Here is a 20,087-nt window from a genome sequence, read left to right as displayed (position 1 = left end):
GGCCACATGTGGTCCAAGATGACTTTGAACATGGTCCAAGATGACTTTGAATGTGATCCAACACAAATCTGTAAACTTCCTTAAAACATTATGAGATTTTTTTTTGAGTGATTTTGTTTGGTTGTTTTATAGCTTATCAGCTAGTTAGTCTTTGTCTAATTTATATGGGGCCCAAGACAATTCTTCTCCCAATGCAACCCAGGGAAGCCAAAATATTGGACACCCCTGAAGGGTATTTAATATTTATCTGTTTATTTATTTATTTTTGAGCCGGAGTTTCGCTCTTGTTGCCCAGGCTGGAGTGCAATGGCGCGATCTCGTCTCACCACAACCTCTGCCTCCCAGGGTTCAATCGATTTTCCTGCTTCAGCCTCCCGAGCAGTTGGGATTACAGGCATGTTCTACCACACCCGGCTAATTTTTTGTGTGTTTTTAAGAGAGATGGGGTTTCTCCATGTTGGTCAGGCTGGTCTCAAACTCCTGACCTCAGGTGATCTGCTCACCTTGGCCTCCCAAAGTGGTGGGATTACAGGTGTGAGCCACCATGCCAACCCTGTATTTAATATTTATTTGTTTACTGTTTGCCTCTCCAATTCAGTGTTTAAGCTCCACAGAGACAGGAATGTTGTCTCTGCTATACAGATATTGAGTGAGCATTTGTTATGTAAGTAGAGGCTACATGAATCCCCACTTAAGCTGAGATCCAAAGACCAGGCTCCCAAAGCCTTTCATGCCAACAGACACCCCGCCTGAGAACCAACCTGAAGCATTGAAGCAATATGTGTCATACTGGGAGGTGTTGGACGTGAGAATGTACACCCCTGTGTTGTTTGCTGCACAGATGGAGTTGGGGTGGATCCGAGGAATCACCACGTGCCCTTCTATGAACCCATACCTGCAAGAGAAAAACAAGAGGATAGTGACCTGAAAGGCTAAGATGGGAATTTCATAATATCGCATTGAATGACATTTAATACCGTGCAATTCTTCACTCAATTCTCCCTTAGGGATATCAGAGGTTTCAACAAACGAATTACGTGAAATCCAAAAATAACATCACAGAGAGGGAAAGAGATCAATAAGACTGATAGAAACAAAGTAATTTTATTTAGAGACCTGTAAAGAGCTTTTTTTTTATTAAAAAAATCATAAAAGGGATAATTAGTTCAATCGAAATTTGTGGTCAGCAGTGGTGAGTCTATTTGAAAAAACAGAAGGAAGCCTGAGCCACAGAAGAGAGAAATTTTGATGTGAGATTCATGCTGGCTTTGGGTTACCTTCATGTTTTCTAGAAAATACACAAAATGGTCAGCTTCCATAAACGGGAAGAGGTACTTCTTCATTTCAGTACACACATTTCTGACCTGCCTCATGTCCCATTTCCCTGCTTATTTCTCAGACACAAGTCTGCAAGCCCCCTTACTCCATACTCCATTATCCTAAACATGAAGCCTTGTTCAAATGCAAAGTACACAAGCACACTGTCTCCTGAGCATCCGGGTATAATTCTATTGCCAGTGGGAATAAATTAACCATCATTACAATGGGAGTCATAGCAATTAAGTAAGCAGATAGCAATGGCTCTTGTAACTCAGGAACTTTCCAGAAGCAGCACACCCAAAGAAATGCTTAACCCTCTCTCCCTACCAAGGTTTGTCTGGGAGCTTGTTACAGCTGGAGGCCCTTTCAGATACCAGAGCCCAACCTCTTCTAGCAGCATCCTGGTGGCTAAAAACTCACTTATTACACATTTTAAAAAAATATAAAATGCCTCTTGACCTCGTGATCTACCCGCCTCAGCCTCCCAAAGTGCTGGGATTACAGGCTTGAGCCACCGCGCCCGGCCTCGAGACCATCCTGGTCAACATGGTGAAACCCCGTCTCTACTAAAAATACAAAAAAATTAGCTGGGCATGGTGGCACGTGCCTGTAATCCCAGCTACTCAGGAGGCTGAGGCAGGAGAAGTGCCTGAACCCAAGAGGTGGAGGTTGCGGTGAGCCGAGATCGCGCCATTGCACCCCAGCCTGGGTAACAAGAGCGAAACTCCATCTCAAAAATAAAAAATAAAAAAAAATAAAAATAAAATATAAAATATAAAATGCCTCAAAAAAAATGAGATGTGGGCTGAGAAAAGGTTGTGTGCAAGGGAAGCTGTGATGCAGCAGGAGGGCAGAGAGAAGGAAGCTAAATCCAGCAGGTGGACAATACAGTTCTGGCTAAAATGCACAGCATCAATGCTTTCCATCTTTCCTGCCAGGGGCAACAGCATGGAACCCATCACCCTGCAAGACCCATGGAATGTTTGTGAGTTTGAAGTTTCCAGGCACACAGAACTCATATCTATGTGGCAATTGTAGCTTGCATGACTAATTTCTCATTTGAACAGACAGACTGGTTTCCCCAAGGTCTCCTTAGCTTGGCAGGGGGAGCGGGCACAATTAAATGGTAATAAGTTTTCACGTATCTGAGAGTTGCTACCAATCAGGGTGGGGCAGACAAAAGAGAGTAGCTGTTAAGGTTTTATCCTAGCCCATGAGACTCTGCCATCTGTCCTATGGCAGAAAGCTGATTCATAGCTACCTGAGTGAAATTATGGAAATGAGTTTTGCAATACTTAATACCAGTTATTGGTGACATGATAGATTTCTTTGGCACAGTTTTTCTTTTTCTTTTTCTAACTAATACTTCTTGGTGAACCTACCTGCCAACTCACCTCATCACATCTTATCGTCAAGTATTCTAGAATAGGTTCTTATTCTAGAATAGATTGCACTCTTTGTAAGCTATTACTGAGTTTTTGCCACTTCATGTTGCCTGGCAGTTTTCTGTGTCATGCTAACCGTGAACTGGGGATACTAAAGTTTATATGTGTATATGTGGCATGTAAGTTACTGATCACAGGGAGCAAAGAATATTCAGCAAATCCGGGCAGCGTACTTCCCTCCCCTTTTAAGCTCCCAAGGAGGCCTTGGTCATTAAAATCCTGTCCTGGGCTCAGGCTAAGCAGATCCAGAATCCCAAATCCTCCATGGGCAGGCTGTGTGTCCCAGGGTGTGGAACTTCTCTAAGCCTCAGTTCCTTCATAAAATGAGCTAATAATATTGACCAATAGTGTAGTTTGAGGATTAAGTGAGGGGTTTGGCCAGGTGGGCAGTAGGTCTCCCAGCATCTAAGTGCTTGATGACTGGCCTGTAAGAACTCTCCTGGTCCTCAGCATATGGGAGCATTTCTGTATTTTTCAAATATGCCTTGTTTGTATTTTACAATCAAAGTTCAGTTTACTAAATTCATTTTCTTAGACCAGTGGCCTAGTCAGGGCCATATTTAAATAATTAGCCTGGGGAATAGAATAATGGATTTGCTAATTGGCCTGTCTTCACTGCAGCCTACAGTACATGTTCAATAGCCACCAGAGCTTTCTCCCTTTCTCTGCTCCTTTCATATTCTCCCAGTACTAGCTCTGAACACATACAAATGTCTACAAACATCTGCTTTTTATTTTAGAGCCGTGCTGCCCAAAAGAACTTTCTACAATGATGGAAATGGTTTGTAACCTGCATCATCCAATACAGCAGCCACTGGCCGTTGATGGCCGAACCCTTAAAATGTAGTTAGTGGCCAGGTACAGCGGCTCACACCTGTAATACCAGGACTTTGGAAGGCCGAGGCAGGCAGATCACGAGGTCAGGAGTTCGAGACCAGCCTGGTTAATATGGTAAAACCCTGTCTCTACTAAAAATACAAATAACAGCTGGGCATGGTGGTGGGTGCAGTGGCAGGCGCCTGTAATCCCAACTACTCCGGAGGCTGGGGCAAAAGAATTGCTTGAACCTGGGAGGCGGAGGTTGCAGTGAGATGAGATCATGCCACTGCACTCCAGCCTGGGCAGCAGAGCAAAACTCTGTCTCACAAAAAAAAAAAAAAAAAAAAATGTAGTTAGTGCTAGTGAAGAACTCAAGTTTTAACTTTAGTATTTTAATTAATTTAAATGTAAGACAAAAGATTTTCCTCTTCTTTTTCAGCAGAAGTCTCAGCCATTGCTCATAATGTGGGTGCATGATTCCAACCAATGTAGGGGGATAGAAGCACTTAACTTACACTTAATGGTTTCCGTAAACAGTTCTACAGCTTGGCTTTTCAAAAAGCAGTCTGTGTGCATGCGAGTGTGTGTTGCAGAGAAAGGAAAATTGTACCACCTAAAGACATTGCAAAATCACAGCTGCAGGCTGGGCTAGAAACTTCAGAGCAGTTGTAGAGATTACTCAAACCTCTTCTAGTGAAAACAAACCAAACCAAAACAATTCACCGCGACCGCCACGATGGCTTGCTCTTCCTGTGCACCGCTTACCAAAAGGGCATTGGAAATTCAACAAATAAAGTCCTTACTTATTGTGATTATCTTGGAGCCATAGTTTGAGAAAGACTCTATGGAGCACTAGGATACCTAGTAGGAGCCTTCTCAGGCTCCCAATAATAATAAATCTTAATATAATAAAGCTGAATATCTTTCATGCCTTTTTATTTACTTTCTCAACCCAGAGAAACATAGAAGAAAAACAAAAAAAAATTTTTTTAAGTGAGAGCAAGAGAGAATTGCTTGAAAAGTCTGCTTTGAGCCAAGTCTGCAGGCCCAAGACTCTACCAGCCACATATTTATTTTAAACACTGTTATTTGGTTTGTGTTTTCTTGTGGTTCCGACAATGATATTGCAGCTTTTTCAAAGCCAGGAGAGCTCTGTGGAAGCAGGTTAGACAAGAGGATTCCAGCCGAGAGGACTCCTAATGGCTTTCTCAGAGTTCCCGCTCTATGATTCACAAAGGTGTCTTTAGCTGACTTTAAACTCCAGTTGTCATACAGGTTCCAGATTGACTTGGCCAAATTAATAGGTGGGGTTGACCCTTTAGGCCATAATCCATTCAGCTGATGGAGAGGAGCCTTCCAGTTCTAAGCCCAGCTCCCTGGGCCCAGGCCACCAGCTTTCCCCAGTGGTTGGGTGCTGGTCTCTTACCTGCAGGTCTCAAACCCGATGCTCAGAGCTTTCTCCATCTGGGCCATTGTGGGCAAGGTGCTATTGAAAGCCTTGCAGAGGTCAGCTGCCTCCGTCCGAGAGATGCTATAGCGACCATTTTTCTCCACGTGGTATACACCTTCGAAGCGGCAGGTTATATTCAAATCTATGGGAAGAAACAGAAATGTCAGATTCTTTTGCATAAATAATTTGGAGACAGTTAGAAGTTCACTTTAGGACAGACTCCTTAAAAAGCCAAACTTCTCTAGTAGCCAGAACCTTCAAAATTCACTCCAGCATCCCAAAGCACCATAGCATTAAGCTCAAACCTGAGATAAGACATGGTAAAACAGCGTCACACTTATATTCTCTCCATTGGTTGCTCTGCAACAAAGGTTTTAAAAAGTAAATTATTTAATTTTGATTATTGATGTCACACAAACTTATGGTAAATTTACAAAACACAAGAAAGCAATGAAGGAAAGTAAGTCCACCACTACAAAAACTATAGCAAACACTTTCCTGTATCTTCTTCCAGTTTATTTACTGAATACACACATTCACATTTGCACACACACACACACGTACTTTATGCATATATACATAAAGTATGTGTATACACACACAGACACACACGTATATACACTCACACATGTGCTTGCATAATTGAAATAGTACTGACTATACAGTTCTGGATTTGAGAGTCCTTTTTCCACTTAATCTCATGTTATGAGTATTTTTCCACGATTAAGTGGTATCTCTCCCTGGCTTACACCCTCCAAGAGTTTATGTTTGCACTCAGTATAAATGTTATTATCGCTAAAACCAACATAATCTGGCTCCTGGCTTCCTCTCTAACCTAAAAGTAGCTTGCTCTGCTCTAAGCAAAAACTTTTCTTCAATTCTCTCAGAACCTTTGAGCTCCTTCCCATTCTGGAACATTTGTATCTGCCTTCTTCTCTGCCTGGAATGTTTTATCCTCAAATGGTCACATAGGTGGTTCATTTTTTTTGTCATTCAGAATTTTAACCCCACATCACCTCACTTTAGTTCTCTCCTAAACACCCCTAGCTTATCCCCAGTCTCTCCCTCACCTCATTTGGTTTTTCTGTCTCCACAACAATGCGTTCATCTACTGGTATGTGCGGTTACTGTCTTCCTTTCCTTGGAATGAAAGCTCTGAGAAAGCAAGAGCTGTTTACCTGCTTGTAGCTGTTATCCCTAACCCCTACAACAGTGCTCCGTAGACAGTAGATGCTCAACAAGTACTTATTATACAAACAAATGACTCACTGGAGTTTCCTCAGAAACACACTTTTAATATATTGGCAGACCCAAAGCCTGTCATTTGCTCTCAGAGTTAATAGCATTGAAAATGAAGCCTAACTACTATCACCTGGGTAGAGAATTATTCAAGACAAGTACTTTAGTGAGTTTCGTAGACATTCATCTGAAATTTCAGTAAAGAGGTAGAAATAATCCTGTTCTACTTGATTCTGTGTAACAATCTCAAAAGACTTCAAAGGCCATAATCGAAAACTCCTAGGACAATATGATCCCCGGTTTATACTTGAGGAAACTCCATACAGAAGGCTTAAGTCATTGAAACTATCCTGGGGAAGCTTGATTCCTCCCGAACACTTCCTTGGGCCTCAGTGACAGTCCTTCTCTAAGGACACATGTTGACATTGTCTTGGGACAATGACCCAGGTGCCTGGCCAGGCACCACTCTTTGTTGCTAGTTAAGTACCAGGTCTGGAATCAGACAGAACTGGCATTAGCCCAGCTCCATCTCTTCCTTGCACAGGTCTAAAGGTGGGTAGAAAGGTTCTACTTACTTACCGAAAAGAAAATTAAGGCTCAGGGACGTGAGTTGCCCACGGAAGTGAGTGAGTACTTTTATCTACAGCCTATGGTCTCCTTCCTGAATCCCAGTTGCTCTTTTCTATGTTTCTGAGTTGACAGCGATAGGAGAGGAGACCTATTACTGCAGTGTCCCTGGATACCCAGTACCTTTGAGATTCTGTGTTACATCATCTTCACCAGAACCCTGAGAATTGAGTTTTATATACGTGTGTATTATTTATGGGTGAAGCCCAGAAAAATTAAATGACTCCCCAAAGTCACCCAGCTCTTAAGTGGCAGAGCCGGAAATCTATCTCAGACCTGCTTAACATCCAAACTCATGCTTTGAACCCCTTTACTATGTACCCAAGTTTCCTTTTCTATCAGCACAACTGAAGAAAGGAGAGTGGCGCACCTAAACAATTGTTAAATAACAACAAATGTAGAATCATGATTACTGAATTGTGTGGGCAACCACTGCCTTCTCCTTCCTGAGCAGGAAGCGGGTCCCAACCACTAGGAAACAATATCTAACAAATGCAAAATGAGATGAGAAAACTGTTAAAATTCTGTATTATCTTCTTTGATTCTGAAAATAGTAAAAGAAGAAACAAGAAATGGAACTTGAAAAGACATAAATCAATTTCTATTACATTTCCTTTCTTTTGTTTGCATCATTAGCACCTGGGGGAAAAATACCAACTAGGTGAAATGGAGAAAATGTGCTTTTGCAGTTCACTCTCTTTCAAGCCTAATGGTGTTCTCTTAAGTCACTCATGAAACACTTGGCTGATGGGGCAATGCAAGCATAGAGAAGGAAATGCACAAGGTCCTTTTGCAATACTATTTGTTTTTACTGACATTTTCAACTTTGGCCTCAGTTGGCCAGCCTTAAAAGGAAAACTGTCAATCTGCATGACAGACCTTCCGGGGCTTCTCCCTGTCCAGCACACAAAAGGAAAACAAAGCATTCCAACTAGCTTCTTGAAGGTAAGGCTGATAGAGAAGCCTCCAGTTCCAGGAGAGGCAAACTACCTGTCTGCCCCAGCCCAGGTGGCTGCTATCACTCTCAGGTTAAAAATCAGCTCTGAAGCATGGACAACAATTGGAGCTAAATTGTAGTTCCTTTCTTATTACAGTCAATTCTGCCTTGCCACCTGGCAGATAGAATATGCAAATGTAAGAGGAACCAATTGAGGCTGAGATTTTTCAGTAAAATCCCTTCAGTTTCATATCCTACAGCCAACATAACTTCATTGACAATACGTGCGTGCATTGTGTGAGTGTGTCTACACAAGGGGTCTTCCAAAAGTTTATAAAAAATATGTTATGAAAAAACTACATACAGATTTCAATCTTTTGCACCAAAGTAAACTCACACTAACTTGCTATGTCTGAACCAGATCTAGTTTGAGGCACTAACAAGGATAAGACATGATTGAAAAGATCGTCTCTCAGAGCAACATGAATTCTGCTAAAATTAAAGCAAGAACACACATCAAATTTTTTGGTGGAGCTTAGGTGGAAGAATGGCAAAATCATCGATGCCTTATGAAAAAGTTCATTAGGACAATGCCCCCCAAAAATGAGCAGCTTACAAACAGATAACTTGTTTGAAGAAGGGACGAGATGGTGTTGAAGATGAAGCCTGCAAGTGATATGCCATCCACATCAATTTGGGAGAAAGAAAATTAATCTTATTTGTGACTTAAATGAAGAGGACCAATGATTAACAGCAGAAACAATGGCCAACATCATAGAGATCTCAACTGGTTCAGCTTACACAAATCTGACTGCAAAATGAAAGTTGAGCAAACTTTCCACTCAATGGGAGCCAAAATCATTGCACCCAGTTCAGCTGCTGCCAAGAGCTGAGATTTCAATGGAAATATTAAACAAGTGGGATCAAGATCATGAAGCAATTTCTTTGAGAATTGTAACAGGAGTTAAAACATGGCCTTACAAGTGTGATCCTGAAGACAAAGCACAATCATAGGAATAGCTACCAAGAGGTGGAAGGGGTCCAGTCAAAGCCAGTGGACCAGTCAAGAGCCAAGGTCATGGCCAAGGTCATGGCAGCAGTTGTTTGAGATGCTCAAGGCATTTTGTTTCTTGACTTTCTGGAAGATCAAAGAATGATAACATCTGCTAATTATGAGAGTGTCTTCAGAAAGTTAGCCCAAACTTTTGAAGAAAAATGTATCGAAAATCTTCACCAGAGAGTCTTCCTCCACCATGACAATGCTCCTACTCATTCCTCTCATCAAACAAAGGCAATGTTTTTTAGAATTTCTATGGGGAAACCACTAAGCATTCACCTTACAGTCAGAATTTGACTCCTTCTGACTTTTTTTTTTGTTACCTAATCTTTAAAAATCTTTAAAGGGCGCCCATTTTTCTTTAGTTAACAATGTAAGAAAGACTGCATTGACATGATTAAATTCCCAGAGCCCTCAGTTCTTTAGGGATGGACTAAATGGCTACTATAATAGCTTATAACAGTGTCTTGAACTTGATGGAGCTTATGTTGAGAAATAAAGTTCATATTTTAAAACTTTTATCATTTAATTAATTTTTTCCATGAACATTTTGAATTCCCCTCATACTCATGTGTGTATATGCAAGTGAGAGTGTGGTTGTATGTGCATGTGATCAGCCAAGACAGGATGAAACAGATAAACTCAACCTTTAGCCTTCCTAGATGTGAAGGCTTAACAGGTCCTGACACATTGTAGATATCCACAAAGGACTACTGATTAGATAAAGAAATCCTATGCAAAGTAAAAATGTTACAGCCTACTTTTATCTTAATCTCAATAAAAAGTCCATTTCCTAACCCTGATGCTATTTAGCCACTTAGGAGTTGCAAGAATGGTGTCAAATACTTCATTTCAGGTCAACTATCCTGTAAGTGTTCACAATCCTTCTCCTCTAGACTTAAAAGGAACCAACACTTTCAATGCTTTGTGTCACTCAGATCCTGATAGTTTATGAAGACATTACTTTTTTTAAATTATACTTTAAGTTCTGGGGTACAAATGCAGAACGTGCAGGTATGTTACATAGGTATACACATGCCATGGTGGTTTGTGCACCCATCAGCCCATTATCTACATTAGGTATTTCTCCTAATGCTATCCCTCTCCTAGACCCTCAACCCCCAATAGACCCCAGTGTGTGATGTTCCCCTCCCTGTGTCCATGTGTTTTCATTGTTCAACTCCCACTTATGAGTGAGAACATGCATTGTTTGGTTTTCTGTTCCTGTGTTAGTTTGCTGAGAATGATGGTTTCCAGCTTCATCCATGTCCCTGTAAAGGACATGAACTCATCCTTTTTTATGGCTGCATAGTATTCCATGGTATATATGTGCCACTGATGGGTATTTGGGTTGGTTCCAAATCTTTGTTATTGTGAACAGTGCCTCAATATACATATGCATACATCTGTCTCTATAGTAGAATGATTTATAATCCTTTGGGTATATACCCAGTAATGGGATGCTTGGTCAAATGATATTTCTAGTTCGAGATCCTTGAAGAATCACCACACTGTCTTCCACAAAGGTTGAACTAATTTACACTCCCACCAACAGTGTAAAAATATTCCTATCTCCCCACATCCTCTCCAGCATCTGTTGTTTCCTGACTTTTTAATGATCAACATTCTAACTGGCGTGAGACGGTATCTCATTATGGTTTTGATTTGCATTTCTCTAATGACCAGTGATGATGAGCTTTTTTTATATGTTTGTTGGCTGCATAAATGTCTTATGAAGACATTTCAACAGGTTTCCTCAATACTTATGCAAACCCAAATTATTACCCCAGAGGGTATTCATAATACCAACAGCAATAGCAGTGGCTAATAAATATTGTGCATTCATGATGTATATGTCAGGCACTCTTCTAAGCACTTTAGAATTATTTACTCATTTTATCCTTAAAACAACCCTATAAGGTGGGTAATATTAATATCCCTATTTTCCAGATGGACAAACTAATACACAGAGAGGGGAAGAAGTAAAGAAACATGCCCAAATTCCCAATGAAGTAGAGTTAAGGTAAGGCTAAGGCATGAATAGCCACGGACCACAGAACATTGCTGAGAGAACACCAATGTCTCCATGCTGCAAACCACTACAGAGAGGCAAGCCTCCTCAGATATCTGTGTGTTTCTCCTGAGAAACAGAGACCTCTGTGATTCAGGATCCACTTTGACTCAAGAGGCTAATACTAAATGGCTGATTGCATCTCTCAAACAAGTCTTTCCAGCTGGAAAGAAATCAAGAATGTTTTCCATTGGGCCCTCTGGTCTCCAATAAATCTCCTGTATCATGTAATGAATAAACTGTCCCAAGGCCCTCCCTCTGAGATAAATGGGCTCAATAAAAAACACTGAGTGTTTGAGGCCTCTTTTGGATTTGGAGAGGAAGCTTCCCATGATAGAAATCCACTGGGCCTTTAGAATGCTCATGACGCTAGGGCTGTGGGCAGCACAGAGGGCTCATGGAGACCAGTGTCCCAGTGTCTAGGAAGCTCATCTCCCCACCCACATGGGAAGAAGTCTGCTAGAGAGCTGTGAGGAAGGCTGGATAAAGGAGCTCTGCAAGAAAGTTTCTTTGTCCTGTAAAACTAGTCTCTAGTGTCAAACTTTTATGAAGGTCAGTAGTTCAACCTAGTTAGGACCTGCTCAAATCTTGTTCAATTCCTGACCCTGCCCCTCGCTTCAGGTGACACAGGTTGTTAGTTACTTAACCTGTCTGACACTCCACCTCCTCCTTGAGGTGGTCAGGGTTTATTGGACTATTAATGAGAAACACTTGATATGGTGTTTGACACTTAATAATCAGAGCAAATGGGCATTGCATACTTATTAGGTGCCTTATGTCCTTCAGCTAATTTAATTCTCCTCAAAATGCTATGAGGTAGGCACTATTGCTAAACCCATTTTAGAGATGAGGAAACTGAAGCACAAAGTGGTAAAGTCATTTGCCCAATGTCATCCAAGTGGGAGAGTCCAGGTTCTAACCTCTGTGCTATGCTGCCTACCACACAGACTCCTGGTTACAGGTACTATGCATTCTCTCCTGGATAAACCCCTAACACCGTTAATCTCATCTATACTGTTCCATAAGCCTCACATCAAGGGAAATAGATCTCTAATAAAATCATTCCAGCACATTTCAAAGCTTTGTCTAGATTGTAGAGCCTACAGGGAATAATAGCTTCTTGGTCCACACCAGTCATTTCTGAAGTCATAGAAAATCACAACAACATCTACTGGGAAGACAGCACTGTGTAATTTTCACCCACATTGCCATTATCTACATCTTCCTAAACTTTCCTGAGAGGTGAGTGGGCTGGTTCATGCAGTAGCTAGTATTGGAGCTGGGCTGCAAGGGATTTTCAACATGGAATCCAGGAGCTGGTCTTCAAGACATCCATGGACCTTTGAGATTATATGCAGGATTGTATGTGTGCATGGGTGTATGGGTGTGTCTGTATGTGTCTGTGTGTGTTTAGGTGGGGCAACATCTCTGGGTTTTATTGGTTCTCAAAAAAGTGTAACACAACCCAGGTAAAAAATTACAAGAAATTATTATCTCTATGGTCTCTTCAGTAATCAGAAATTCCAGTATTCTGGAAATTGGAACTTCCCTGTGGGCTTTGTGACAACAGAAATGGTACTGCCCTTCTTCACAATTATATCCCCAGGACCTAGTACAGTGCCCATGGCAGGCAAATGTTGAATGAAATGATGAATTAATAAACGCTCTCTTTCTGCCCCCAACCCTCAACAGGCGGCAGATTTATAGGGGGCAAAAAGATCACCTATCAGGTTCCTTCCCCACATCATCTCTGAAGAATCACCAGCTGGTCTTTGCTGAGAATCCCTTATTGGACAATTAAAATGTCTTTAACTCAGAACTTTGCTTCTGTGAACATTTGCTGTCTTCCCTAAAGCAAATGTTTCAGAGACCACCTTTTAGTTTTGTAACTGGCTTTATCTGTCTGAATGTGCAAGCCATCATCTCAGCAACAGGCATGGTACATTCACATACCATCACAGGGCCATTTCTGAGGCCAGATCTCCTAGGGAATGTGGTAAACACAGTACATCCCATATGAAGACAACCTACAATTGTACTGTGCCCAAAGAGAGGGCACTGTCAGTTCTACAGACCAGACGTCTCCAGATTTTGCAAAATGAGTTAATTTGTTTTCTAACATAAGCCACCCAGGTGTACCTGGTCCTTATTTGTCATCTCTTCAGGAGGGATGAGGGAGAATTAGAGTTTTGGTCCCAGATTAGGCCATATGTAAGGAGAAGTTCTTTTATCATGAAGATGAGAATAAAGCTAGGTCCTGTTACTCAATGGTGTTCTAATTCCTGCAGCTCCTGGTCCATGATAACCACAGTGAGCACTCACTGAGAGCCTAGTCTGGGTTCAAAGTATTCAGCACTTTACACCTAAGAATTTGCTTAATTCTCCTAACAATGCTATGCGGCAGGTATTTTTATTATCCCCATTTTCCACAAGAAGTAACTGATTCATTGAGAAGATGTAAGTAACTTGTGCTAGTCACTGGGGGGCCCGGATTTCAGACTGGGCGATCTGGCTGATGGCTTTCCAGTGTTAAACTGCAGCTTATGCACAGGTCAGATACTGAAACTATAGGAAGCTCACTTACCCTTCATGTGATTTTTTTATAAAGTGTGCAGATGTGATCATGAAGAGAACCCTAGAGAGAAGAATTTGAGCTTATTGAATATTATTTTAAGATCAGAAGTCCCCTGATTCTGGACCACAAGATAGGAGCCTTTACCAAGGTCTGGTAAAGCTTCAGTGGAATAAACTTCACTGATGGAATTTTCACTCTTTCCCCAGAGAGATTCTGAAGTCGTGACATTGGCTGGCTTTCCCCAACAGTGGGTTGACTACTTCTCTCTGGTTCTACCTGTTGGTCTTCCCATCATACCCTTGGGAATTTAGAGAACCCAAACTTGGTCATAGCCCCCAGATCTCCTGCCTTTTATAGCCTGAATGCTCTCTCTACAGTTAGGCAGGGTGCTTAGGAGAGGACTCCAGGACTTGGGATTGGCCCAGGGTTGCGTCACCAAAGACACAGACAATCCTTGTGACATTTTGAGATGTTTGCAGCCAAACCCAAAAATCTAGACTGACCAAGCTAAGGCTTCAGGTTCATATACCTGGAGCATGGCTTTCTGGGTGGACTGCACCCAAGGAGATCGAGCTCCTGGGAGTCAGCCACATTCAAACCACTTGGGCAGCCAGAAGCACTGGCAAGCTCTCCAAATTTTTCGTTTTTACAGTGTTTATCATTAAAAAGCCACGCTTCTATTCCTGTTTTTTGATTTGCTAAGCTCCTGTCCAAAACAGGTTGCACAACTCATAAATCTTACTGAACTGGTTCTGATCAGAAGTAGGAAGGGAAGAGAAGAAACTTTTTGCTATTTTAAAGCATTATTGCTAATTGGATTATCTACTTTTAAAGCTAGGAGGGACAATGGGAAGCTTCTAACCAATTTCTCTTGTGACCTATCTTTCATGAGAGGTCTGAGCAAGCTGTTCTCAATACAGCCACAACACTCTGTCTTAATAGGACACGAAGAAGTCATTCTGTTCTTCATTTGTTCGAAGTCTTCAAAGCCCAGAAGTTTTCTTATTTTTTTTGTGATTTCACCCTTTTTGCCCTGGTTTCTTCCCATGCCCAGAAGTTTTCATCTTGGAGTCTATTGTGCCCTCTGCTGCCCCCAGGCCTGCCAGTCTAGCAGGCCAGCAGCCTTCCCTCTGCCACCACATCACTCGCTCCCATCTCCTGACACCCATGTGATGGGCTCCTGGTGAAAGGGCGTATTGTTCAGCATCCACTTCTGAATGAGGCCAGAATCACACTTGGTGGCCGAATCGCCTTTGGCTGCCCAGTGCAGACCATGAGTCTTGAGTGACTCAATCTCTCCCGGAATTGCCGTGGAGGCGGATGAGGGTTTAATGAGCAGAGAAAACAGTCATGCACAATCATACCCAGAGAATTTCCTCCAGAATGTGCCCTGGGTTGCTTTCAACTGAGCTATTCATCACTTGGCACTTAGAAAGGCAAGACACCCCAATGTCTTGGTGTCTGGCTGGATCCTCTGATCTCTCTGCCTTTTTTCCATGGAGCAAGGAGCCTGTCATTGCAGCCAATGCTGAACCAACAGGGGCCCATCACATTGAAGAAGAATCCCAAGGGTTCTCTTAGTTGTTACCCTGTCCCTTCAGCCAAGGCCATCAAATGACCAATCCAATGCACAGTCTAGAAAGCTCTTGGGTTGTTTTGAGAGTTTGGAGAACAGTCCTGTCCCTGCCTCCTAATGGGATGATGGGGAGTTGGAGAAGGTGAGAACATGGAGAACTGTTTAATCCCTCACTCCTGGTCCTGGATCCAAGAGTCTTCCTGGCAAAAGGAAGTGTGTGTCCCAGAACTGTTGCTTTACTGCACCAGAATTCTGTAACACCAGGTAGTCTTTGACGAGTGTGTCTTCAGGGAGAGAAACCACAGTGCGCACCCCTGTGTGTTGCCATGGTGATCAGGAAATCCTCTGGCCTCACAATCTTTGTTTTCTGCTTTTCGGAGCTTATTGATTTAGCAGACTGACTAGCACAAATCCAGGATGTGGTAAATGAAATGAAAAAGCATCTTGGGACCCGCATAGGGTTTTCTTGTTGCAAGTAGGAAATAAGGTTGATCCATTTGATTTTGTCATTGTATTTTGTTTTTCTGGGTAGTTTCAATGACTGATACATCACCTAATCAGTATATAGCTTCTGCTACTGTCTATAGCTGGCATTTTGTGGACCTGGTTAGCTTTAGTTTAAGGAAAGACTCTCATAACAGTTGAGGTAGGCTGAGAAACTGTTACTCACAAGTAATATCTGTATTTCAGGGGTGATTAATGGGTTACTGACATGTTGATGAGCTAGCAGCCCCCATCTGGGAGTATGATGCACTGGTTCTAGCCTTACTTCTGTTAATTATCAGCTAATTATGTGACCTTGAATAACTCACTATAGCTCCCTGAGGCACACCTAGCATTCCTACCACCCAGGTTGAAATAAAAAGTTATGAAACTTTTGGAGCTCATGTGATAAAAACGAGAGGGTCGATGTGCATACCTGGGACGGTATTAAAATCTCAGAAAGCTTCTCAAAAACCTCATATGAATTAAGACACATTTGGGCTTCACCCTCAGCAGAACAGAATTAGAACCAGGATTAAAGTACATCAGGCTTTGCTAGTCTTGCCATGTAGGAGTTTCCTTCACCAATTATAAAGCACAGTCACATCCAAAAGCAGCTTTGTGAGGCCCAGAGGACAGGTGCTATGGACCCATTTAACAGATGAAGAAACTAATGAACATAAGTTTCACAGACTCAAAGTCTTATGGAGAGTTTGATAAACCCAGGTCTCAACTCAGATTTTCCAGTTCTGCTAATTTTCTCCATTCCCCTGTGGTGCTGCCTTTTCAACTTGGGTTGTAACAGGCAAATGGGATCAGTGGCAGCACTCAGAGAAAAGATTGGTGGTTTTCAGACTCTTCTTCCTCTCCCTGCCATGATATCTTAGGCACAACCACAATATTTTAAATGGCTAAAAATAGAGCTAATGGGCCGAGCGTGGTGGCTCACACCTGTAATCCCAGCACTTGGGGAGGCTGAGTTGGGTGGATCACCTGAGGTCAAGAGTTCGAGACCAGCCTGGCCAACATGGTGAAACCCCATCTCTACATTTAAAAAAATGACCAAAAAAATTGGAGCTAATAGGGGCTGGAACGAGGATTGAAGGGCAGACACAGAGACTCAATCTACCAGCTGCTCATTCTCATCCAGCACCCACCCTATCCCATCAATGGTCCTGGCACCCACCACAAGGCCCTAGGAGCCTTGGTGGAAAAGTCTGGAAAATACTGTAGTAGGGACCAATCAAAGTGATGATGGCCACCACTTAGTAAATTCTGCAATGGGCCAGGAGCTCCAAAGCATTTGGAAACCTAGAAGGGTAAGTCATCCCATGAAACAGACATGCAAACAGACACACAGAACAATTAGCACCGTGCAAAGGCTGCAGACCAAATGAAATACATTGTGCAAAAATGCTATTCATGATTCAGCTTAGTATTATCACTTTTGTATTTTTCCCCTCAGTATCAAGAATACAATTATCTTGCAACTTAAAGTTTTTTATAAAGATTGTCTCTAGTTCACTCTGCAGAGCAGATAGCAAAGTCTGAGTTTCCAATCCTACTCTAAGGGGACTGGAGCTAGGTAAATAGTGGAGTTGGTCAGATTTATACAATCAAAAATTGCAGTAAGACTTGTAGTCCTAGAACACAGAGCCATCAAGATGGAGAGAAGCGAAAGGTCACCACCAATTCCATCAGAGCCCAACTTCAACACACAGCTCAGGGCATCTCCAAATTTGCTTTTCTTTCCTCTTGCCTATCTCTTTTAGCATCTCCTTAAGGGAAAAACAAAAGATTTGGAATGTATGGAGCTGCTACTTTGTGTCAGATTGTAGTCTATATGCCTTAACAGATGCTATACCTTGAGAAGTCAAATTATCACCCCCATTTCACAGACGAAACAAGTGAGGCTAAGAGTACAATCCACCCAACATCCTACTGTGAAAGTGGCAAGAGCCAGGAGTCAATCCCCAGGATAACACCTGGTCTCTGACACGAGTTAGCTAAGAGTCAGTTTATGCTTGGGACATGTGGATTCTCACACTGCGGCTGAAAATGCAAGTGGATGGTAGGGTAAAGGATGTCGCTGTAACACTAGGCTCCAGCAGCTTCTACCGCTGAGCCCCCAGTTGGGCTTTCCAGTAATATTAACTCTAATAGAGCACCTACTGTGTGCCAGGCTCTGTGCTTGGTACTTCACACGAACTATCTTGTTTCAATCCCACAGTAGTCACGTGAGATAAGTACAATTCCAATCACGGAAACTTTATACATAAAGAAAACTGAGGCTGAGAGAGGTGCAAGGTTGCACCAGCAGAGGGTGAGGCAGACAGATCTCTTCTTTCTTGGCTGCCAAATACAAATTTCTCTCTCCTTGCTGCACCTTGACTTTAGGAAGGTACAGGCAAGAAGCAGACTCATGCCTCTTCTCAGATAGTTTTAACGTCTTGGGTTAGAATTTGCTAATATCAAGCAAATTTAGCTGGGGGATGGGAGCTGATTACGAGTTTCTTCTCCCAGGAAGTAGCTATCAGACCAAAGGGCGGGGAGCGGCTGGGGGCAGGGGGATTTCATAGAGAAATTGGTCTTGCGCTGGCATATAAGAGGCCCAAGCCTAAACAGGGCCTCTAGGGACCACAGCAAGAGGAAAAGCTTGATGAATGGACTGGATTTCTGCCTGACTGATACAGTCCTCTAATCTTTCTATGAAGGACATCTGTTCTTCACAGGACAGGTTCCATCTGGTGCGCGTACTCCATAGATTGATGCTTTTTAACCCCTTTCCCCATACCACCACTACAATTCACAGGGTGGACAATGCCAGTCACACTCCAACGGGCATTAAGTGCCTTGTAATCCAAGTGGCCTCTTCTCTGTTACTCAAAAAAGCGTATCTGAATGCAAGCAAGCGAGTGTGCATGCTTTTCTAGGAACAACTATGAGTTTGCTTCAGTTTGGAAAAAAAAAAAGTAAATCATTTACAACCCTTGGTACTTGATAGCCAATGGCCCTTGCCTACAACCAACACTGACTTACAGGTGGATTAGACAGAACAGGATTCATGCCTTTAAGTTATCTTGCCTTCTTTAAACATATTAGCAATGAAGTGTTGCAGCTGCAAAAATATTCATTTGCAACAACAGAGCATTGCAAGTGACAAAGTAGATTTCTAGATTTCTACTGATTTCAAAGTCAGAGGACTCAGACATCACCAGGTCACATGTTAATGACTCAATCTCTGTCTTTCCTCGTTCTCTTTTTCTATCAGAGACTAAAGCGAACACGTGTGTGTGTGTGTGTGTGTGTGTGTGTGTGTGTCTGTGTGCACAAGAGCGTGTACATAAGCAGGATCTCCTTTGCAGTCCAAGAACCCTACTGCTATTCACTCTTCAGATATTTTTGAGAGTTACACAAATCTTTCCAAGCAGAAGCCCTACAGAGGGAGAAGCTGGGTTGTGGGGTTATTTTTAAAATCTGGGCCAAAAGATTTGCAGGATTACTACAGTTCCAATTGCCCTGTGAATTAATTGCTTGTAATTCACACCTCTTCCCGAGCTTTCAATCTGTGAAATCTCATCTGGAACAACAGATGCCAGTCTCAAATGCCAAGTTCCAGAGAACTTATTTCTGACAAGCTTTTAAATCCAACTCAAGCCACAGGATTTGGACCAAAATCTTTACCATTCCATGCAAAACTGAAGCAGGCCAAACATAACTTCCTTCTTTTAAGGAGCATGACACATGCAAAGATCCAGAGGCTTGGAAACGAAGGACATTACAAATGACCCTGTGTGCAGTTGTCAAAGAAAATAAGCTCTTGGTTTTCTCTTAAATGGCCCCGAACCATGACATGAGACCACACCTTGCAAAAACCCATTATTTCACCACAGACATTGGAAAGTAGCTCTAGAACCATCAGGATGGGAACAAGTGGGCCTCTTTCTATGAAATGGGTGCCTCCCAAAGCACCATTAGTTCTTATAGGGCATAGTGCAAGGTGTCAATTCACAGCACCTTCCATATGATATGGATGATATGAGCCAGATATAATCTTGGGTGCTGGAGAGTCAGACATGATCTGTGCCTTCAGAGAGCTTCCCTCTAGAGTGAGGAGATAGTACACAGGTAAATGATTAACACATGAACACGCTAATTTCAGATACTGATAGCGCTACACATGAAATAGAAGAGGATATTACAATAGAGAATGACAGGCTCTTTTTTTTTTTTTTTGCGACAGAGTTTCACTCTTGTTTCCCAGGCTGGAGTGCAATGGCACGATCTCAGCTCACCGCAACCTCCGCCTCCTGGGTTCAGGCAATTCTCCTGCCTCACCCTCCTGAGTAGCTTACAGGCATGTGCCACCATGCCCAGCTAATTTTTTGTATCTTTAGTAGAGACAGGGTTTCACCATTTTGACCAGGATGGTCTCGATCTCTTGACCTCGTGATCCACCCGCCTCGGCCTCCCAAAGTGCTGGGATTA

General features: G+C 42.4%; 1 protein-coding gene and 1 long non-coding RNA gene across 32 annotated transcripts in view; one reads left to right on the top strand and one right to left on the bottom strand.

Annotated features, from left to right (window-relative positions):
- Positions 1-11,304, top strand: part of LOC103796279 (uncharacterized) — a 45,566-nt gene extending 34,262 nt beyond the window's left edge. The window contains exon 5 of one of the 2 annotated variants that reach the window (XR_004730611.3): positions 10,845-11,304. This is a non-coding gene — a long non-coding RNA (uncharacterized LOC103796279). The remainder of the gene's footprint in view (positions 1-10,844) is intronic. The other variant, XR_004730610.3, reaches the window with a different exon arrangement.
- CD44 (CD44 molecule (IN blood group)) overlaps positions 1-20,087 on the bottom strand; it is a 94,613-nt gene that overhangs the window by 51,475 nt on the left and 23,051 nt on the right. For 29 of the 30 annotated variants that reach the window (XM_078340830.1, XM_009007913.4, XM_009007918.4 and 26 more), the window contains exons 2-3: positions 5,011-5,176; positions 762-895 (exon numbers count right to left, since the gene is read on the bottom strand). In XM_078340830.1, coding sequence (XP_078196956.1) covers positions 762-895; positions 5,011-5,176 — 300 coding nt within the window. The remainder of the gene's footprint in view (positions 1-761; positions 896-5,010; positions 5,177-20,087) is intronic. The other variant, XM_009007931.4, reaches the window with a different exon arrangement.

Source organism: Callithrix jacchus, chromosome 10, assembly GCF_049354715.1.
Source record: "Callithrix jacchus isolate 240 chromosome 10, calJac240_pri, whole genome shotgun sequence".
NCBI classification, from domain to species: Eukaryota; Metazoa; Chordata; class Mammalia; order Primates; family Cebidae; genus Callithrix; species Callithrix jacchus.
This window is presented reverse-complemented; position numbering and strand designations above follow the sequence as displayed.